Source organism: Buteo buteo, chromosome Z, assembly GCF_964188355.1.
Source record: "Buteo buteo chromosome Z, bButBut1.hap1.1, whole genome shotgun sequence".
Lineage (NCBI taxonomy): Eukaryota > Metazoa > Chordata > Aves > Accipitriformes > Accipitridae > Buteo > Buteo buteo.
The window spans coordinates 24,762,164-24,782,645 of record NC_134204.1 but is presented as its reverse complement, the minus strand read 5'-3'; the positions used below and the strand labels follow the sequence as shown (position 1 = coordinate 24,782,645).

The 20,482-nt window shown below is 40.5% G+C and overlaps 1 protein-coding gene across 3 annotated transcripts in view; it reads right to left on the bottom strand.

Annotated features, from left to right (window-relative positions):
- Positions 1-4,315: 4,315 nt before the first annotated feature.
- MAST4 (microtubule associated serine/threonine kinase family member 4) overlaps positions 4,316-20,482 on the bottom strand; it is a 310,167-nt gene continuing 294,000 nt past the window's right edge. For 2 of the 3 annotated variants that reach the window (XM_075021549.1, XM_075021548.1), the window contains exons 21-26: positions 19,658-19,858; positions 16,575-16,804; positions 14,604-14,726; positions 12,714-12,850; positions 11,824-12,005; positions 4,318-10,993 (exon numbers count right to left, since the gene is read on the bottom strand). In XM_075021549.1, coding sequence (XP_074877650.1) covers positions 7,119-10,993; positions 11,824-12,005; positions 12,714-12,850; positions 14,604-14,726; positions 16,575-16,804; positions 19,658-19,858 — 4,748 coding nt within the window. In that variant the 3' untranslated portion in view covers positions 4,318-7,118. Of the gene's footprint in view, positions 10,994-11,823; positions 12,006-12,713; positions 12,851-14,603; positions 14,727-16,574; positions 16,805-19,657; positions 19,859-20,482 lie in introns of all 3 variants that reach the window. The other variant, XM_075021547.1, reaches the window with a different exon arrangement.

The window sequence follows — 20,482 nt, the reverse complement described above, 5'->3', positions numbered from 1 at the left end:
CTTGCCCTGCCCCAGCAAGGCTCCCTGGTGTGCTACGCCAGGAGCTGCAGTTGCTCACCGAGAGGAGGAAGGCAAGATCTCTCTCAACACTTTCCACGCTGGACTCCACATTCAGCTTCAACTCCTGCTCCAAAGGCATTTTGTCGATGTTTCCTCTTAACATGCTGACTAGCTAAGATTTCAAAGATCCCTGCTGGACTAGAAAGTTTGTGCTTGTTTCTGAAGATGCTGTTGACAAGAATCCCTGCTTAGTCTTCTCAAGTAAGAAATACCTCTCTTATTTGAAAAGCCCCTTTTACTGCTAGCAGATCAGACTAACACAACATGGATTCTCGCAGCTTTCACATGCCTTCATGTCACATATGCTGCCTGCCTTACCCACAGCTTCTCTTCCTCTTGCCCATGTAGCCACGTGCTGCCCAAGGGCATGCAGGGAGAGATGTTTGATGTTTCTTCTCCAGTTGCCTATAAACGCTCCCAGATATGGGGTACCAAGATGTTGCCCTTCCTCACAACTCTCCATAGTGTTGAACTGTATTCCTTGTTTCTGTGGCCACTGACACACTCTGCACAGAAACCTCCTCCTCACCCCATCAGCAGGTGCTGTGCTCCAACTGCCCAGCTGCAGAACACCAAAGCTGCGTGGGCTGCCTGCGTTAGACAAGCCCTTCCAAAAGGACTGGTCTAAGGGAGAGAAATGTCACCAAGCAAACCACACTGCCTGAGGTGAGGACTCCCTGACTCATCCTTGGGAGCATGGCAGAGATGCTCCTGAAGTCAGCCCAGGGTTCAAGGCGCATCTTCCCCTCCCTGTGCAATGACTGGTTGAACCTCCGATAACTGCATTATCTAACAATCCAGCATGAATGCCAGTGCGTGCACCATCCTAGAGAGATCTGCTTCTTCCCTCTTAAATTTGTGGGTTCAGGAAAGTGTTAGAGAAATAGTGAAGTTAAAAGGGAGAAGTTAAAAGGGAGCGTGATGCAGTTCATAGCTTGGCATAGGTGCAAAAAAATTGCTGCAAGTATCAGGTAGTAACTATGGGATATTCACAAATACCAGCAACTTGAGGGGAAAACTGCATCTTAGGCTGATGCTTTCTGAAATGCCTGTGTTTGGAGAGAAGACCACAGATTCAAACACCACAAGTTTCTGAAATGCTACCCAGTGTCACAGCATTGAATCATGTAGACTTCAGACGATTAAAACTCAAAGATGGCTGAAAAGGCAAAATGGTGAATGTGTTCCTGTGCAATATATATCTGCACACAGAGTATTAAGCACAGACTTTCCTGTGACCCATCCCTTTCCCTCTACACAACTTGGTTTTGATGACCCTATGTTCATCTGTTGTCATTTTTATTTTCTCTTTGATTTACTTTACTGTGCCATCTCTGCGTTATTTGCCTGCAAAACACCATTCACAGGACACCACGTAAAACAACACTGCTGAACAGCATACAGTGTGTGTTTTAGGATACATGAATCCTAAATACAGGGCCTGATTATTCTGAAGGAAAATTTATATAAGGCTATAATACACTAAAATGTCCAGATTATACATTAGAACTTTTTGAAGTTCAAAGATTTAGTCTTCTGGGATTACTTAGCAAGGATATAAATGGAAAGAGACAGTAGATTTATTTTTCTTTATAGAATTTGTTTACTCAGTCAAGCTCTGCTCTGATGCAGTCCTTGGTTTCCAGTCAGGCATTTTATCTCTTGATTTTTTCAAATACAGCTGGGGAGCTGGCACAAAGAGAGAACAAGGGAATCGCCTGAGGTGAATGGTGCCTAATAGGATTGAACTCACCACCATCCTGGCTCCTGGGCCACAGATATCATTGAAATCATGGTACAACACAAACTGCAAAACAGAACTTGTTATCAGTATTTACACAGAGAAGAAACTTGAGGACATCTTAGCAAACGAGTCACGTTTCAGAGGCTGGTAAGCACGTATCTTTATTCCAATTGGATAAACTAAAACTCGGAGCCAAGCCCTTCCTTCCCCAACTGTGCTTAAACAAGATACTGTCAGTTAGATGCAAGTCAATTTTTGAAAGGGTTTTACTCTGAACAGGATGGTTGAAGAGGCCAACTTCTAAATCTGTCACTTTAAAAAAAACCCCAAAACAAACCCCTTGTCGATGATGCATCTTTTAAGAACTTTCTCATATTCAGTACTCATCTGTACCTGGAAAAAGAGCAAGTGAGATGCCTTCTCAACCACTCACCCATACCATACCTCCTGGAAATTACTCTTCCCCAGGAAGAGACTCCATCCTTCTCCAGCAAATCTCTCAGTCATCCTCTTGCCCCTGTATCCAATTCACACCTGCATTTTGAAGGGCTTGCTTTATGCTAGAACTCACCTATGTTGTTACTGTCTTCTTACTCTGCAGTCTTCTCTACTCTTCCTGATGCTCCCAACTCTTTGCAGCTTGAACCATAATCTCTAGCATCGCTTCCTACCCTCAGTTCATTCAAACCCATCCTTGGCAGGTGTCTGATAGATTGAGCTGGTCAGTGCTAATCAAATACTATGGTACAGATATAGTCAGTGGAAAGAAAAACTGTTGCTAACCCAAGCCATGAGCTGGGACATGCATCTGTATACCCTCTAGTATCTTCCTGTTCTGTGATTTACTCTTTCTGAGCTACCATCCAAATTCAAGCTTGACATCCCTGCTAAGTCTTGCAAACTACATAAGAGGAATATATGCTAAGGGAGCATATTTCTGAACTCCAAACTGGGAGTGCTGAAGAAGGGAGCTCATATTTCCCTTTCAGACCATTAAAGTATTCCCATCCCAGGTGAGGTGCAGTCTCTTCTTACAACAGTAGAAGCAAGGATGACAGGCTGCTGTGGTTTAAGCCCAGCCAGCAACTAAGCACCACACAGCCACTCGCTCGCTTCCCCCAACCCAATTGCAGTGGACAGGAGAAATGGGGGGGGGGGGAGTAGAACTCATGGGCTAAGAACTATTTAATAACTGAAGTAAAATAAAATAGTAATGAAAAGGAATATTAAAAAAAAAGAGGACAGAAAAAATAAGACCAAAGAAAAGACAAGTGATGCACAATGCAATTGCTCACCACCCACTGACTGATGCCCAAACAGCGATCAGCCACTCCCAGCCAACTCCCCCCAGATCATATAGTGAGCATGACATTCTGTGGTATGGAATATCCCTTTGGCTAGTTCAGGTCAGCTGTCCTGGCCATGCTCCCTCCCAGCTTCTTGTACACCTGCTTGCTGGCAGAGCATGGGAAACTGAAAATCCTTAACTTAGAATAAGCACTGCTTAGTAACAACTAAAGTATCAGTGCATTACCAACATTATTCTCACACTAAATACAAAACACAGCACTGTACCAGCTACTAAAAAGAAAATTTAACTCTATCCCAGCTGAAACCAGGACACAGGCCATGCCAGATATACCTGTGACCTTCCTCTCCCAACTTCTTCCTCAACACAACCCCCTTACACCAGCCCTTTCCTCTGGCCCTGAACACTACGGAGACTCACTCTGGGCACACAGGTTTCTATGTCTCCCCAGGCAGAGGTGACCACTGCTGTTCACAGCCAGAGACGGCACAGCAGGCAGAGCAGTTAAAGTCAATCCTCAACTCCAGTCACTTCCTTTCCCTGAGCTGCCAGAGCCTGCTCTCCTCTCCTTATCACAGCCCCTGCCAGTGCACCAGTTTTGCAGACTACCTGCCTTCTGCTGGGTTGCAGCAAGTTGGAAGGGTTGGGGGTGACCTGCAGCTTCCCCTCACCTATTGGTTTCAAACAGAGAGCAAAGCAGCAAAAGTGATGCTGTAAGACTGCTGCACTTGGTTTTGTACAGAGGAAGAACAGAGAAAACAATGCAACAGTAAAACGTGAACAAAAATACCCCCCCGCCAGGCAGCTGTGCAGAGCTACCAGCAATGAAACAGTAAAGACACATGTACTTTAATAGACACTGCTCCTCTGCAAGAATTGGAAAGTTGAAAATCAGGGGAGCAGAAGTCCTGCTCCTTCTGCCAAAAGGATTTTTCTTCATCAAAGAAACCACTGGATACTAAGGTGTTCTGCTCCATCTCCCCCATCTGGTTCACTGCATCCATTTTATCTTCTGAGAAAAAAGAATAAAGGGAGATTTTATGATATTCAAGGGGTAGAGATTTCAAAACTGAAGAAAACATTGCCCTTACACATGCTCCAGGAATTTGTTAAGGCTGATACTTCAGCACAAATTAAAAAAACAATAAAGATTAGCTATTTTGAGAAGGTACTAAAAAAACATACTGCCCTATTGTAATGAATGATGACACATTTTGGAGGAAAGATTTAAACATCATGTTATAGCCTACTGCTGTTGTTAGCTACCATCACTCCCCACCTACCTACCCACCAGCACAGCAGTGGTTCCAGCCACTGCCTGAGATGAGATACCAGCTATGCAGATATACTCCATCCTCCATATACCTCCTCCATCTCCAGACTCAACTACATTTCCTCATGCAAAATCCTTGGCCAGCATGTGCCTTAAGGGGTGCAATGAGTTGGCCCCAGAGAAAAAAAAAAACAAACAAAAAAACGAACAAACAACTGCAGGCCTCTGAGTAGAGCAGAGATGTGCCTTAAGTTACAGGAGTGAAAGCAGTTCAAGGAAAAATGCTAACGCAACAGCGTTTCATGCTGAATTTTTATTTCAATGTTATGCAACTGCATAAGTATAAATAATCGTGTTCAGTATACAACAATTATGACATCCATTAAGGAGTTTCTTAGAGAAAATAAGACTGCAAACACTTTATTGCACAAACCCTAATATTTTTTTTTCTTTCCTTTTTCTTTTTTGTAAGCTGAGGAATCTACAGCAGGAAGTCTACAAAAGAACACATCAGATCTACAATCACATAAAGACTGACCAAGCAGAACACAGGCAAGAGGATCTCTAACAACTCACTGATAAGGTACACACCAACAAACAGGTACTACATAAACACAAGCTTAAGCGCTATTACACTTCCAAAATGCAAAGAACTTATTTATTAGAAGTGATAATGAATTATACAAAATATACATAAAGGTATACTGTAAACAAATAGCTAGGTGTGCTTTAAAGGAAACAAGAGGATAGTTGAAAAACACAGAAGACTGTAAACTAGGAAATACTTCCCAGACAGAAATGTTATTTCGAAGTGCATTAGCATTCATTTGTAGTAACTGCCAAAGCACAGATGAACTGTAAATGTCGAGACCATTTATCTGTAGAGCTGCTCAAAAAATATTATCCATTGCTCACTAGCTCCTCTGCAAACCCATCAAAGGCAGTATGAATGTTATAGTGCCACATGAAAAATCAGAAGGACTTGTTTGTGATATTATCTTTCCATGACAGGTCTGCTGTAATCCAACTCAACTAATCAGTATAATAAAGTTTTCACCAGAGGGAACTTAATTCTGCACACTGTCAGTAGCCATACAAACCTCCAAGTCAAGATTACACTGTGCTTTTATGAACAATTTTCTAGCTTTTGAGACAGAAAGACAATCCGTAAGACCTGATGAAACAAGTATGGGCCTAGCTCTACTGTGGGTACATATAACAGAAATAGGCAAAACCCCCATTCTGTTGATCCCAATCATTAAAAAACACACATCTGCAAGGGTACTTTGTAGTACTTCTGTATATGTTTCAAATTTTACCTTTCATCCTTCAAAACAAACTAAATACCTCCACACTAAAATGATTGAAGTCTACATGTTCCACAGTATATAAAATTTAAATAAGGCTTAGCAAAAGTAAGAACACAGTCACATTCTAGCACCAAATAGCTCCAACAGGTTCCTTTGTTACAAAATGCTTCTTTTATAATTACAGTATTTACTTTTTTTTGCATACAAATAAAGATTATGTTATGAAATGTATGGAGCTACTCAATGCATTTAGAAATGAATGTGAAACCCAGAATTACTTGCTAAAAACAGCAAGTTAAGTCTACAACGTAAGGCCCCAGCTACATATTAAAATGTATTGGATGTCCTGAACTTTTCTGAAGATATGATACTGAAACTGCTTTTTTCCCTTTTCCCCTTACTTGTCATAATGTAGGAAAAAAGCTACAGCTGTATGAAGCTAATGATGCAGACCTATATGCCATGATAATATGTATTCTCTGTATGTATTAAAAAAACAGGGATGAACATACTAGTACTGCAAGTCATGTGCTTATACTTGTGCCTCACACTGTAAGGGTCCGAATTTAAAAAAGCTCAAGGAACTCAAGAGAGGACTGCAGCAAAAACTAGAGCACACGGCATGTGCTTCAGAGTCTCAGCCTTTTCTGAGGTGAAGGTCACAAAACACACTCCTGATAGACAAGGCAAGAACCACCATTTCACCAGAGAACACGAGTCTTGCTGGGACACCCTGATAACCAACTGGTCCTCCCATAGCTTTAATGACACCTACTCTAAGAGGCTTTGTGCAGTAGGGAGATGCAGTTAGGTCTTGTGTTAGATCTGGTGAAGCAGTCAGCCACGTACAGTACTATCAAAATTGGATTATTAAAAATACATGTAAAAACTCACAATAAGTCACTGTATTTATTCTGTACTAGTATTTTTTTAACCTCTAGCTAGGATTTTTAGTAAGTAAAAATGTGGCCTGTTTTTGTTTTCCAGTCAGACCAATGCTTGTGCATGTCCACAGCAGGTCTGAGTTTTAATAATTCAGTTTCATATTCGAGTATGGCAAATAAGTGGCAAAGCAACTATCTTAAAAAAGGGGAGAGTAAACAACGCAATCAGCAGCAAAGTATATATGCTACATTCAAACCCCAAACACATCGCTAGGTATTTACAGAGGAAATATTTTCTTCAACAGCTCTCAGCTATAAAGGTATTTTTGTACAAATACTATATGGTAACAGTTTTACCGGTTACAATTGGGAAGGCATTTTGAAAAAAAGTCCTCTCTTTATATATCCCCGGTCCTCTTTCTTTAGAGACATGAAAGCTTTGCCGCACAAAGACACGACACAGTGCTGGTTTAAAGGCAGTCTAATATATTGACATTGTTTCAGCTAGTCTTGAATTCACACCTGCCAGGTCTTACAGTTAACAGGATTTTTTGTGAGGACTGCTCCGCGAAGTTTCCTTTCCTCGCCGCTGCCGAGCTGAGTCTTTGTCATCAGAAAGTGCGTTAGGGCGGTCAGGTGTGGTTGCTGACCTGGCTAAATCTTTACCTACATTCTGTTTTCTTGAAGCAGACTGCTGAGCCTGAATGGCATCTTTTCCCTTTACATCCACAGTGTTAACAAAAAAAGACTTTTCTTGATTTCCAGGTTTCCCCCCAAGGTTTGAAGCAGGGTGGTGGGCTTCTACTACAACAGCAGCACTGTGCAAGGCCATCAGTGAAATACTTTTAGTCATTTCTGCCTTACCGCTCCCTGCAGAAGAGGTGCTTTTCTTATTTACTTCCTTGCAGGTTGCGGGAAGCTCAGGTGAGCCTGCTTTAACCTTTGCTGAAGGTGCATCACTCTTTGCAGAAGACAAAGCAGATACTTCTTGTCTACATTCAGAGAAATTGGCTGAACAAGTCAGTGACTTTCCTGGTGTTGCAGCCACACGACAAAAACTCTGCCCACTGGCAGCTGACAGATGTTTTATTGCAGTCTGCTTGTTTGCATCCTCTGGCTGTTTTTGATTAACTTGTCCTTTCCCTTTTGAATCTTGAGAGCTTTTGCTACTTGTAGTCGCTTTTTCTGCTCCTTTCCCTCTGGCATCACAGTTTGCAAGGCAAAGGGTAGGCTCTCCTTTCCCACTGTCAAGCTGAACATAAAGTGCGTCAGTGCATATTTTTCCTTCCGGTCTTTTGTCTGCGGAGATCGTCTCATTACTAGGATTTCTGTCTGCCTGTTTGCTCAGCATGAGACAGTCTTTCACAGTGGAAAACTTTGGAGACATGGTTTGTTTTTCACTGAGGTGAAGTTGCTTGAGATCAGCAGATTCCCTGAAGCCTGCTGGTTCTTGTCTCTGCACCTGCTTAGAACTCACTGGGCCTGCTGGTACTGGGCTGACAGCAGAGGATTTGGGTTTGGTGTCAGGAGTGATGCTGCTCATTTGGAGGGTGGCTACTGAGCCATGCTCCAAACTCACAGGCCTTTCGGCCTGCACATGTTCATTGCTCATTTTTCTCAATGACCCTGAAACAGAGGAAAAGGGATCTAGCACATTTTTACTGGCATGTTTCCCATCTTTCCGGGAGCTGGTAGACACCTGAATAATAGTTTCTTTTTCTTTTACGGTTGGAGTGCATGGTTTTTGTGACGTCTGCTTATCCAAGTACTTAGACTTAGAGGAACTCGTATCAGAGGCTGGCCTGTTTTTATTACTGCTGCTTTCCACATAGGTGGCAGCAGGCTTCACATGTTCTTGAACACCTACATGAACATCTACAGCACAGTTTCTGCTTACAGTGTCTCTCACAGCAGGGGAGCCTGAAGCATTAAGTTGCTGCCAAGGAACTTGGCTGGACTGCTCTTTCTCAGTAGTTTGAAGCCTTATGTCAGTGAACTGTTTCTGATCTTTCTTTCCTAAATCTTTGGCATTGTCCTTCTGCACACAGGAAACTGGTGTAGACTTCTCACTTTTAGGATCACAATCTACTGGTTGCATGGGCCGTTTGCATAGAAGAGCTTCACTCTTTGACTCTGTGATAACTTTCTTAGACTCACTGAGAACTTTCTGCTTGGTTATGTCCCTTTCCACAAAACTACTAGCAACACTGCTGTCATCTTTGCCTAGCTGTTTCAGTGATTCTCTGACATCCTTAGGTTGTGTCTTGAGGCCAGGTGCCTGCATTTTTCCTTGCATCAGAGGTGGAATGGCAAAATCAGCACAATTTTTTTCATTGCTTTTGGAGTAGCTCTTTATCAGGACATCCGAGACAGATACCTTCAGAGATGATTCCCTGATCACCTCCACCTTTGCAGGGACAGGCTCACAACTTCTCTGGGCTACTGGTTGTTTGGCAGGCAACTCTTTTTGTATTTGCTTCTCTTTTCCTACAGCTTTTTCAGGAGTGCTTTGGACAGCAGAAAGTTTGGAGCATGTTTGAGTACTTTTGACACTCTGACTTTGAATAACACAAGACTTTGCCTCCACTGAATTGTCCTTCTGTTTTGAAGGGGAAGTGTCCTTCTTTTGAACAGGTTCAATAACAGAAATACTGCCTTTAGTAGCTGGACTAGAAACCTTTTTCTCTGTCACTACTTCTGCAGCCACAGGGATGACTGGTGGATTTGGAGAACTCCTGCTTCTCTGCAGAACCTGAGGCTCCAATATGTTGCCTTTGCCAGATTTTGAATAGCTTAACAACTGCTCTTTCTGACAGGGCAGCTCTGCCTTCCCACCACTCCCTTGTGGTGCTGGGAGTTTAGGAGATCCCCCATCACTGCTGGTGCTCTGTCCTTCTGGCAGCACGCACAAAGGCAGTTCAGTCTTCGAAGCCTGTGGCCCAGAAAGTAAGGCAATGTCTAGTGTGCCTTCTATTGGCTTCAAACAGGAAACAGACCTCCCATCAAGTTTATATTCTGATGGACTTTTTCTGACAGGAGCCTCAGTGGAAATAAGGGCTGATTTTTCCACACTTATGTCCGCTCGGCCATTCAAGGTCTTGAGAGGAACAAAAGAAACTGAGTTGATCTGAGCAGCATGTGCACTGCCAATAAATGCTCTACCATCAGCACCTGCAGTGGAGTCCTGCTGTAAGTTTATGGGTCTGCCTGTATTAAGTTGAAGGCATTCATGAACATTTGATGTCAGTTTGGGTTTTAGCACTGGACAGACACTGTCATCTTTTTCTTCAATGGACATTTTCTTTCTAAGGTAATCAATATTTGCAAGTTTACCATCTAATCTTTCAAATTTGACAAATTCTTTTGTTGGTACATTTTTATCTGTGTTTTCTCCCTTTCCACTTAGCATCCTCTCAGAGGACTGAGGTAGCACATCTTGCAGTGTACACGGAGGGGAAATTCTTTTGAAGTCATAAGAAATATGATTGGGTTCATTAGGTGGATGTGTATGACACATCTGTGCATCTACAGAAACACCATCATTTGATCGCAAGTTTGCATTCTTTTGAAGGGTGTCTTTCAATATGCCACCAGCTGACTGGGTCTCCAAAGCAACAATTTTTGTTTCAAACTGATTTGATCTTTCTAATACCTTCTGGAATGCTTTTTTGTCTCTTTCTTCCAATCTTAAGGTATTGGGATTTTCCGATTCACTGCTAGGTTCATGTATAGCAGCATTTGCTTTTTCAGAAAAATCTTGCTTTTTCATAACTATCTTGACCTTCAGCTTCTCTCTGTCTAGCTCATCGATAGATTCTTGCCTACCTAATTTTCGGGAGACGGGTCGTTTCAAGCAGCCCTGCTCTACAGGCCTGACTCGTGTGAGTGATGGCATGTCACATACATTCTCCTCCAAGCTCTGAAGAGTTACTTCCCTTTGGGACAACTCTCTGTTCACTTCTTCTTGGGTCACTTCGAGACTGTGTTTTCGTGAACATAAGTGTTTCTTATCACTGCCATAAGAGGGTGCAAGTTTCTCTTCAGACTGGACTCTCTTCAACAGTGGGGATCTTGGTGGCTCTGCACTCTTTGGCCTAACAATATGCCTTACGATAGTTGGAGGGGAGTGCATTTTGCTAGGAAAAGATTGAGCTATTTTTGTATTTCCAATCGAATGTCCTAGCAATGGTGACGGAGATCGCTGAGGGGATGTTGGCTGGGGTGTTGGAGAAGGTGTCCGTGCAAGAGGAGAGAGAGGAATGCTGCCAGCTGATTTGCGTCTTCCTGATCTGTATCTCTGCCCACCAAGCTTTGGACCCAAGCCATGAAGAGTGCTGGGTCTTATGTGTCCTGAACCAGCTGGAGAATTGGGAGCACTTGAACTAGGAGAGCTACTCTGGGAAGAGTTAGTACCTACAAAAAGAACACACAAACATAAAATTAGCAAGATTTTTTTAATCTTGTCTAAATGCTCAGTGAGACACAGAACTTTCACTGGTCCAAAAGGCCTGCGTGCTGCCAGCTGCCACAATGTTCCAAAATTTGGAAGTTTTTGAGTGACTGGGCTGTAAACCCCTCACCATTCCAATTACATTGCTATTTCTCTCCTTCCCCCTCTGTTCCTTCATCCCCTTTGAGTTATCACTTACTTCTATTTAAATAGAATAGCTAATGCTTTCTGCCACTTCAAAGCATTGATCAAGGCTTTCCAAATAATTTACCTTTGCCAAGGGATTGTACAACAGCAGTTGCTTTCAGTACATGCTAAAATCATGACAGAAGTAAAACAGGAAAAAGGGACAGGCTTTTAGGAGCCAGAAAGATGCATATTTCAGCACCCAGCCAATCTTTTCAGCAATAAATCTGCATTCATGAGTGCCCATGCTAGTTCCATTATGTAGCAACTTCTTCCTCAGTTTCATTCTTTTATCAATTAGCTTCTCCTAGGCAAGATTCTACCTTTTACCCCAAACTTGAATTGTTTATTACTCAACTTATAGCCATTGGACTTGGATTTAAACTCTGGGACTAACCTAGCAGACAGTTTCCTTTTAGGAGCTTCTGTATTATGAAAACACCTTTGCTTTTGCATCAGGAATCTTTTTCCCTTTTCCAGACAGAAACCAGCTGTTCAATGACTATGCTTGTCAGAGCTGACTACTGTTAGCAGTGAGTGGGGGGCTCACAAGAAGTAGAATACACTTCAAGTCCTTTTCTTCTGCCCTCCACGCCTTCACACTCACCAGATGGAAAATCAGTAGTAGAGCGGTAGCTTGGGGTAGGTGATCTGGGAGATAAGCTGTGGGTTGGAGACCCAGGCAAGCTCTCCCCTGATGAAAGTGATCGGTTCAGACAGGAGAAACTCCTGCTTGTGTGAAGAAGAGGAGAGGGTTGCTTGGCCAGCTTTTTAAAGAGGGATCTTCTCCTAGCATGAGAAGAACACAGCATTAATCAGAAGTTAAACTGCACAGAAGATACTATTACCACAGGCAAAACTCTTGCTAGCTGACATTGCTTCCCTCTCCCATTACCCTCAGAAAAGCAAATATTAAATGTAAGTTTACATGAAAGCAAACCACAATGCAGAGCGTGAAGTTTAGAAAGTATCCTGATTTGCTAATAGGTGGGATAGCTATTGTAACTAAATCTATTTGTACTAAAATTTAGTCACTATATTTCAGAAGAATGGTTAGCTCCTTATGAGTATAAATCTTCATTTTCTTAATTTAAGAGCCCACCAAAACTGATGGCATATCTATAAAGCACTAGCAATATATTTACAAAATACACATAAACTTATGACCAAACTATAAATGGCCAAAAACTTCGCACTAGAAAGTTTAATTAAACAAGTACAAAAAGATATACTTAAAAACAGATTAAGATGCAACCTCAGTTATTCACTTTCTTCCCCATATCTATCTGTGTGCCGTGCAAAATTTTTATGGGTTAACAGATCTAGTTTAGGCAAAACAGGATTGCAAGGATGTCACAACATAGGATCTCACAGAAGAATGTAAGAAGGTGAAGAAGATGAGAGACAACTGTATTACATTTATATTTTAAATTATTATGTATACACACACACACACACAAGGAAACACATTCACCATGAAACAAAAGGATTACTCACCTCTCTAAACTCTCTTTCTTTTTGGTTTTCTTACTGCGCCTGACCATTCTGCTCCTGTAGCTGTTTCGCCTCGCAGGTCCTGTCTTGATGGAAGTGTTTTCAAAAGGGGTTGTTGTTACCGAGACTTTGTTGCCACTCTGCCAAAATGGAGGAGGAACCTTTAGGTCTGAATAAAACAACACGAACTTGCCTCAAACTGAAGCTACACTACAAATGCAAATGCACTGAGACAGAACTCCAACACCAGAGTAAGAGCTGGCAGTGTAGGAAGCCCTATGCAGATGCTGTCAGGCTAATTTATGTCAGCTAAAAAATGATTGGAAAATTCTCAAATTCTGCCAAATTTCCTAAACTTCCTCCATTCCAGCTTCGGGACAAGGAGAAATTCCAATAATTGTAGCTAGACAGGAGGAGACCAAAGACTGCAATTTTCAAGATGAAAGCTTCTACAGAAACATCCTATTTTCCCACAAAGAACAGCTGTCACTGCACAGTGGTCCATTCACTGGACATTCATGTCTCAGGATACCGACAGTTACAATGATGAAATGGAGGAGAAAACTTAATCTTCATCATCAATCCCAAACAATCCTTTTATCTTGTTCAAAAGAGATAAAAAAATAAAATGAAGTTAAGTTTTTTAGGACTGTTTGCATGAACAGATGACTTAATAAATAAAACCAACTGGAAATATCTATATTATGTTTTAAAAATCCATACCTCCTGCCCAACACTGTACACCACTACAGTGAACTTCTACTCAAAGGAATTCTAATAGCCCAAATTCATTTATAGTACAGCACATTTGGATAAACAACAATCTCTCATTTGCGTTTGCTCTTGCAAGTAGTGTGCAGGGCTGTCATGTTTCTATTTTTCCTGTATCTGACACAGAAAACCACTGCACAACCAACTGCCATAAGTTACAGAATTTTCTCTTATACATTTCTTGCAAAATTGGAAAACTTGGAAGTTCCTCTTGGTTTCAGAGAAGGAAATTAAGACTTAATGAAAAGTGTATTTTGCATCTTTCCTCAGCTCTTTATATTTCCCCATTACTTCATTGCTTTCCAATCTTCTTTTATAACTACTCCCTTTGACAGACAAAGCTTTGCATGTAACACCAGAAATTGTTAGTAATATTGTAAAAGTAAACATACAGCTGTCTACGTGACTCTATGCTGAAAAGATTAAAAAAAAACTACAATAAAATAAGCTACAGTGACAAACTAAGACACTATCATTAATTAAAAAAAGTTGGGGTTTTTGTTTGTTTGTTTTTAAGGAAAAACTGTAGTTTTCTTGTGAAAACTCCACAAGAAAAAAACGTGATAGATTATTTATAAAACTCCAACTGCAGCATCAGAACTTCATTAAGCAAAGCAGCTCTGTGGGACATGCCTGGCTATATATGGGACAAAAACCTTTTGGGCCTTAAGATTATGAAAGGTAAGTTCATGTACAGTAAGCAAGAAAATATTTAATATTCCTTGTTTCCACTTTTCCTCATTGATTTCACTTTAAAAGGAGAAAATGAGAAGTAGCATCATCATCAAAAGCCTGAATTACCCGAGGAAAATGGAGGAGTTCAAGAAAGTGCCAAAGTGACATTGAAAATGTCAAATTTTTTGAGACAGTCATTTCTTTGTGTCAGTGCCTCGAATGTACTTTAGCTATCTCAGCAGAAGTGTCAGTTTATTGCAGAGAAACGAAAACCTTAGCAGTATATATGAAATAATTTACCTTCCTCCAGATCTGTGCAGTAGTAGCTTAAGTTTGTACTTGAACAACAACAAAAATATGATAACTAAGCTCTGAGGGAAACAAACAACCCCTCAATCCTTGGTGAAAACAGCAAGCGCTTTTGTATCCCAGTTGTCCAAGAGTTACCTTTAACAACAACTCAATGACTTCTGTATGAACAAGACCATGGACTGGCTCTCCGTTGATATGAGTAATCAGGTCTCCAGCTTTTAAACCTGCTTGGTAAGCTGCACCTCCTTCTTCCACATTCTGGAAATCAGAGATGGAGAGAATAGACTCCTGTTTAACCTTCATACTTTCAAGAGTAGGCTTTGTTTAATGAACTCTTACTATAAAACCAGTTGGCAATGAAGAAAACTTAAGAGATATTAAGTTATATAAAGGAAGAAAAGAAGAAAAATCAGACCAGACATTTCACCATCAACTATTTACTCAAACTTTATAATTACACAGGGCCTGGAATGGTTTCAAAGCTCACTGAAACACTGCTTGTTGCCACTGATATTAAGTAAGCTCTGCATAGTGGGGCAGTTTTCATGCATGACAAAGAGGTGATTCACTCCCCACAGCAAAATTTCAGAACTGAATTGAGATTTTTAGCATCCAACACTGAGAAATACTGATGTAATTAAGGCAGTGGTCACATGCAGTACCCAAATCATGATAAAAATTAACTTCACCATGTAGTTAAGAATCGTTTTCATTTGGTTCAAATTCACCAGGCTGCTCATCAGAGGGAATAGTGCAGCACAAAAGGTGACGAAGGACCAAAACAAACTGAATTGCAAATTATTTTGACGGTAGCTTAAATATTTTATTATATTTTAAAATAAGCTTTTGAAGAATTGTAATTAATGCAGCACTACTGAAGCCTACAGTGCTTACAGAGCTAACAAAACCCAACCAACCTATAGTATTTTAAAAAAAACGCCAAGGTTTCACTTTTACTGCAATGTACCATTTTCCCCCCTTCCTTTCACTGATATGATGCTACACCAAATTTCTTTCTGGCAAGAAATCCAATTTTTTTTTACGTATTCCATTATCAATCAAATGTACTTCATTCTCCAGATTCAATGTTCTTGATGGATTAATAGGTCTGAGAAGTAAACAACATGAATGAAAAATGAGTAATACACTACCACATCAGTAGCACTGACACTTCAAAACCTACAATACATATTTAAAACAAAGCACTGTACAAAACTTCAAAGCTTTTGATAGATTTGTAATCAGTTTTTCAAAATTATTTTAAGGTAGTTGAAATATTTTAGTTCATACACAGGCACACACTATTTATGTGTGTATAAAATATAAATGATATAAAATACGTAACTTATCAACCTCAATTATAAAATAAATATAAATACATATATATTTACATAAATATATATTTCATTTATAATTAAGGAAGTTGATAACCAATTAAATGCAAGAACTGCTGTTTCTTCCTTTAGCCTGTCTCCCACTTCGTTCAAATCAGTGGTGAACACAGCATGAAAAATACTGGATTTATTCAAGACAGTCAGTCTTTTTTCCTGTGCCATAGAATCCTCAAAGACATTCACAATTCCAAATGATTTGCACATTTCTACACAGAATAAAGTCAGTGCTTGAAATCAACCTACTTGTGTCTAGTAAAACACTGTGAACTTTCAGGAATCCCTTAGCTGATGCAGTTTAATAAACTCCATGTATATTTCAACAATTTCTGTTTACAATCTCCTAGTTTTGCAGATCCTGCCCTCAATAAAAGAGGGGCTGCACCACCCCTTTGGTTTTCTAAGCTGCAGTACTCTGCACTTAGACATGGCTGTTCATAATTGCCAAACTTCCCAAAAGTGAAAGTGACCCACACAGAAGGTCAACAACATATGTAGGTACCACCTCTGCCAAAAGGTGGCTTGTGTCATCCCTACAGCCAACACTGATCTTGTGTACAGGCACAAATTTCATTCTAAGAAAATTATTTGGCACAACTTCACAATTTACACAGTAGTTGTCAAGAAACAGATACCATAGGTACAAAAATCAAAAGCAAATGCATCATTACAGTTTTCTTTGGCTGTATTTAAGCAAAAAAACATATTATCTTACCCAAACAATATGGTGCACAGTGTAGATATCACTGTCACCCACATAAACCCTGATTGCTCGGATGGTGAAGCCATACTTTTTTCCTGAACTGTGAATTACTATTGGCTGATGAGGACTTGCAGCAGCAATCGATGAATCACGGCTGGGAGATGAATCTCGGGAGGATGAAGGATCAGATGATAGGGAATGAGGAGACATAGGACTTCCCAAAGGAGAAACACCAAACACATCTGGAAGAAAAAAATCTGCCTATCAGAGTACATTCTGAGCACACACAAATACAGACACAGAACAGGGAATTGGCTTAGTTTTATGACATCTTTGTGTCAAAATATATCATTGCCTTTGCACAAAAACTCTCTCCTCCGTCAGAGTGTATCTTAGTGAATAAGAAGTTTAACCAATAACCAGATCTTAGAACTAAATTTCTTACCTTGTAGTGTAAACTATATGTTTTAATGCAAGAGTTAAATTGTTAGATGTAGAATGCTTTTTCCTTTTAGATAGGAAAAACACTCATTGTGAACTTTGAAAGAACAATTCTCAGCCTGTTCCTAACAAACACTCATGAAAAGAAAATCAGAGTCTGGTAGCAGACGTTATTGTGAGTACACCCAAAACCACCCCCCGAATCAATCAGCAGTGCTAAACGAAGCACTAGTTGGTTTTTTGGTTTCAGTTTTATGTAGGTACAGGTAAAGACTACTGTAATTAAACCACAATATCTAACTGGTACATAAGACAGGAACTTATTCTTGTACCAAGCCTCCCTTTCTACATTCTGCTACATCATGTAAGACCACAAGAATTTCTTGCAACAACAATATCCATTATGGCTTTGTTTCATTTCATTGTTTTGAAAGGACTATATGCTCCTGTGTGTGCAAATGTAAACACAATTGCAGCAGCATAAATAAAACACACTTTGGTGACTGTAACAGGGTGACAGCTGTGCAAAGGAATGCAGCTCAGAAAGGTTCCAGGTTTGGTGTTCATGCCAAGCCATGTCATGCGAGGGCAGATATGCTTTGACAGCAGAGGTGCTACTCCCTGGATGTGAGTCACCAGAGGCTCCCAGAGATTGGTATCACTGGGTTAATGCTGGAATCCCACAGAATAGCCATGCCCTGAGGGGGCTGTCACTGTCACCCTTTGGCTCTGAAACATGCCCAGATTGTCCGCTCCTGTGGGACAAGTCCTGTGACTCTCAGCTAAATGACTCAGGTTGGGAACACTGGCCATCTGTTGCTATAGTTTACTTTATGGATAAGCATGAACAAGGTAGGTTTTTTGTACAGTATTAAGTACAGCTAACATACAGTATTTTGGCTGATATAGATACAATGACAGCATTTCTAGGTGTAGGCAATTTGGATTGGATTTTATAGATTGATGCTGAGATTAAACTGAAAGGAAACCGTAGTTTAATAAGCACAGTAACTCAGTCTATATCATCTCTGAACTTAGTGATTCTTACTCGACAGCTGTGAAAGAACTACTAGAATACAAACTGATGAATAACTCTTAAGTGTTACTTGGGTCTGTAGTTACCTATGTGTATATCATGCTCCTGCGATAGCCAATCTCAGTAATAAGCATGCACTACAGGCCCTCTACAAGCAGAAAAAATAACCATGATGCTGTTACAGGGGTATACCACAAAAACACTTAAGACATTTGGGAGAGAAACATTATTTGGAAGAAAGAGTCTACACAAGGAATAAGCCCAGAGTGTTTGCAAGCCACTTGCAGTATTCAGTGTCAATACTGCCCTGAACAGGTTGAGCATGTGGTCACTATCTTTCTCATTGTAAAAATAAAGTCACCTTCATCTCTCATGCATTTTGTCAGAATGACCATTCACATTCAGACAGCATCACAGAAATGCTAAGTATTTTTTTCATTGTCACCTAGTTGTCCTCCTTCAAGCAGGGGCAAAATATTCCTCTTTAACCAAGACCCAACATTTTCCTCTTGACTTATCTCATTAAAAAATCCTCATGGCTAGGGGTTGGAATTACATGAACTGCATGGGAAGCCTATGCTGTTCTTTAAACTGTATGGTGAAGAAGGGTAGAAAACATGAGGTGAATCAGAAATTCCTGCTGTAATAGGTATCAGATGGGTCTCTCACCTCTCCAAGGGCTCCAAAACACATGCACAATAGCACATTGTTTGCTTACCAAAGTATTAAGGTGCACATGTGCTTTACAACCCAAGGACAGGTGAAGTCTAAGAGGAGAGCCAGAACCAACTCTTCAACACTATACAATTCTCCACTAGCCTGAGGACTTAAAGCAACCTGCTGAAGTTACTGTTAAAGCCACTTTGAACATATGGAGCAAGCACAGGGTTATGTTATCAGACCAGCAGATACTTAACTATTACTCCTAAGGTCTAAAAGCAGTATATGGCCAGTGTGTGAAGTTGAGATGTAATCCCACTTTCGCAAAAAAGTCCCTCAAAGTTTGGGAAATTTGGACTTTGATTCTGAACCATTAAAAATCAAAGCACCAATACTTCATCTGGAAACACTCAATACTACTGTTATACTTCCACCTACTTACAGCAGTATTTCTGGCTTCAGATTTTGAGTACTCCATGTAAGTCAGTGTAGTATAACCAGGAGCCTACATTCTATTTCTACTTTTGTGACACTTCTCTCTGGGTTATCACCTCTCCTTACAGAGATGAGAGAGAATGAGTCAGGCTGCATGTGCTGCTGTAACAAACAGCTATTCTTGGAGCTGCACATATTGAGCTACTTAAAATTTAAGCTACACTCCTAATGTAGGATAGGCCAAGGACTGAAGCCAGCATCCTGTCAGGCATGCACATGGTCAAACACAAAGTAGTCACTACTAAGCTACATTTTTGCCTGTCAGAGAAGGTCCCTCAGCTGTAATGTGACCACTGTAAGTCACTGATGAGATTGCACCACCTAGTAACACATGTAATCAACACGAGAAACAAAAAAGTGTGATGCAGAATCCATTCTGGACTCTCCAGAATCTTGCATTTACAACATAAACCATCAAGCATGCATAAATCATGAAATTTCAAACAAAAAGATTTATCTCTACCTCCTGGGATCATGAGGGACAAAGCACTTGCAGAAAGGGACTTTGTGACTTTTCCAGAGATCTTCCTTTTCTCTGTGCTTTCTAACCGCTGACGAGCCATGTGAGATGCAACTTCACTGGGTGGCTTTGAGGAGTTATCTGTACTGTCCACACTCTCACTTCTTCCATTTATCTGATCTAAGTGCTCTGAAAAACTGCCAACTGTACAAAGAAGAATGGATAAACACATTGAGGGGAAACTGGGGGTTAGGGAGGGCAAACAGTACAATTGTGAGATAGGAATTCTTCTTTCTGTTAACAAGTTCATAAAAGAACACTACATAAATCTGACTAATTCTTCCAGACTTAGAGAATGCATAAATGTTAACAGATTGAACTGAAGCAACAGTTTTTTGTAGTCACTGACTAAAGTAAATAAGAGACAAAGCCGAAGCAAGCCTGGTATCTCAATATGCAGCACTCACCTTAGAGAACCTAATCATATATTTAATTTTCATGTGAACTCCTCCTAAAGTAAATGAAAGGCTCCAATCCTACATAATTTGCTATCAGCTTAACAACTATTCCAAAATAATTAAAACATTAAGTATAATCTTATTTTTAATTATTACCTTTTGCTTTTATCCTTTGGGTGGTTTTCTACCACACAGGAGAAATATCTGGCACCACTAAACTCAGTATTGCAACGACATTGGTCTTAGTCTATGACAGGTAATGAACTTCCACAATACTAAATGAAGGAAGGACAACAATGTTTCAAACAATTCTAAAAACCCATAAAGGCCTTGTGTCACGTGAACAACATGCACAGGATTTCTTCAAAAA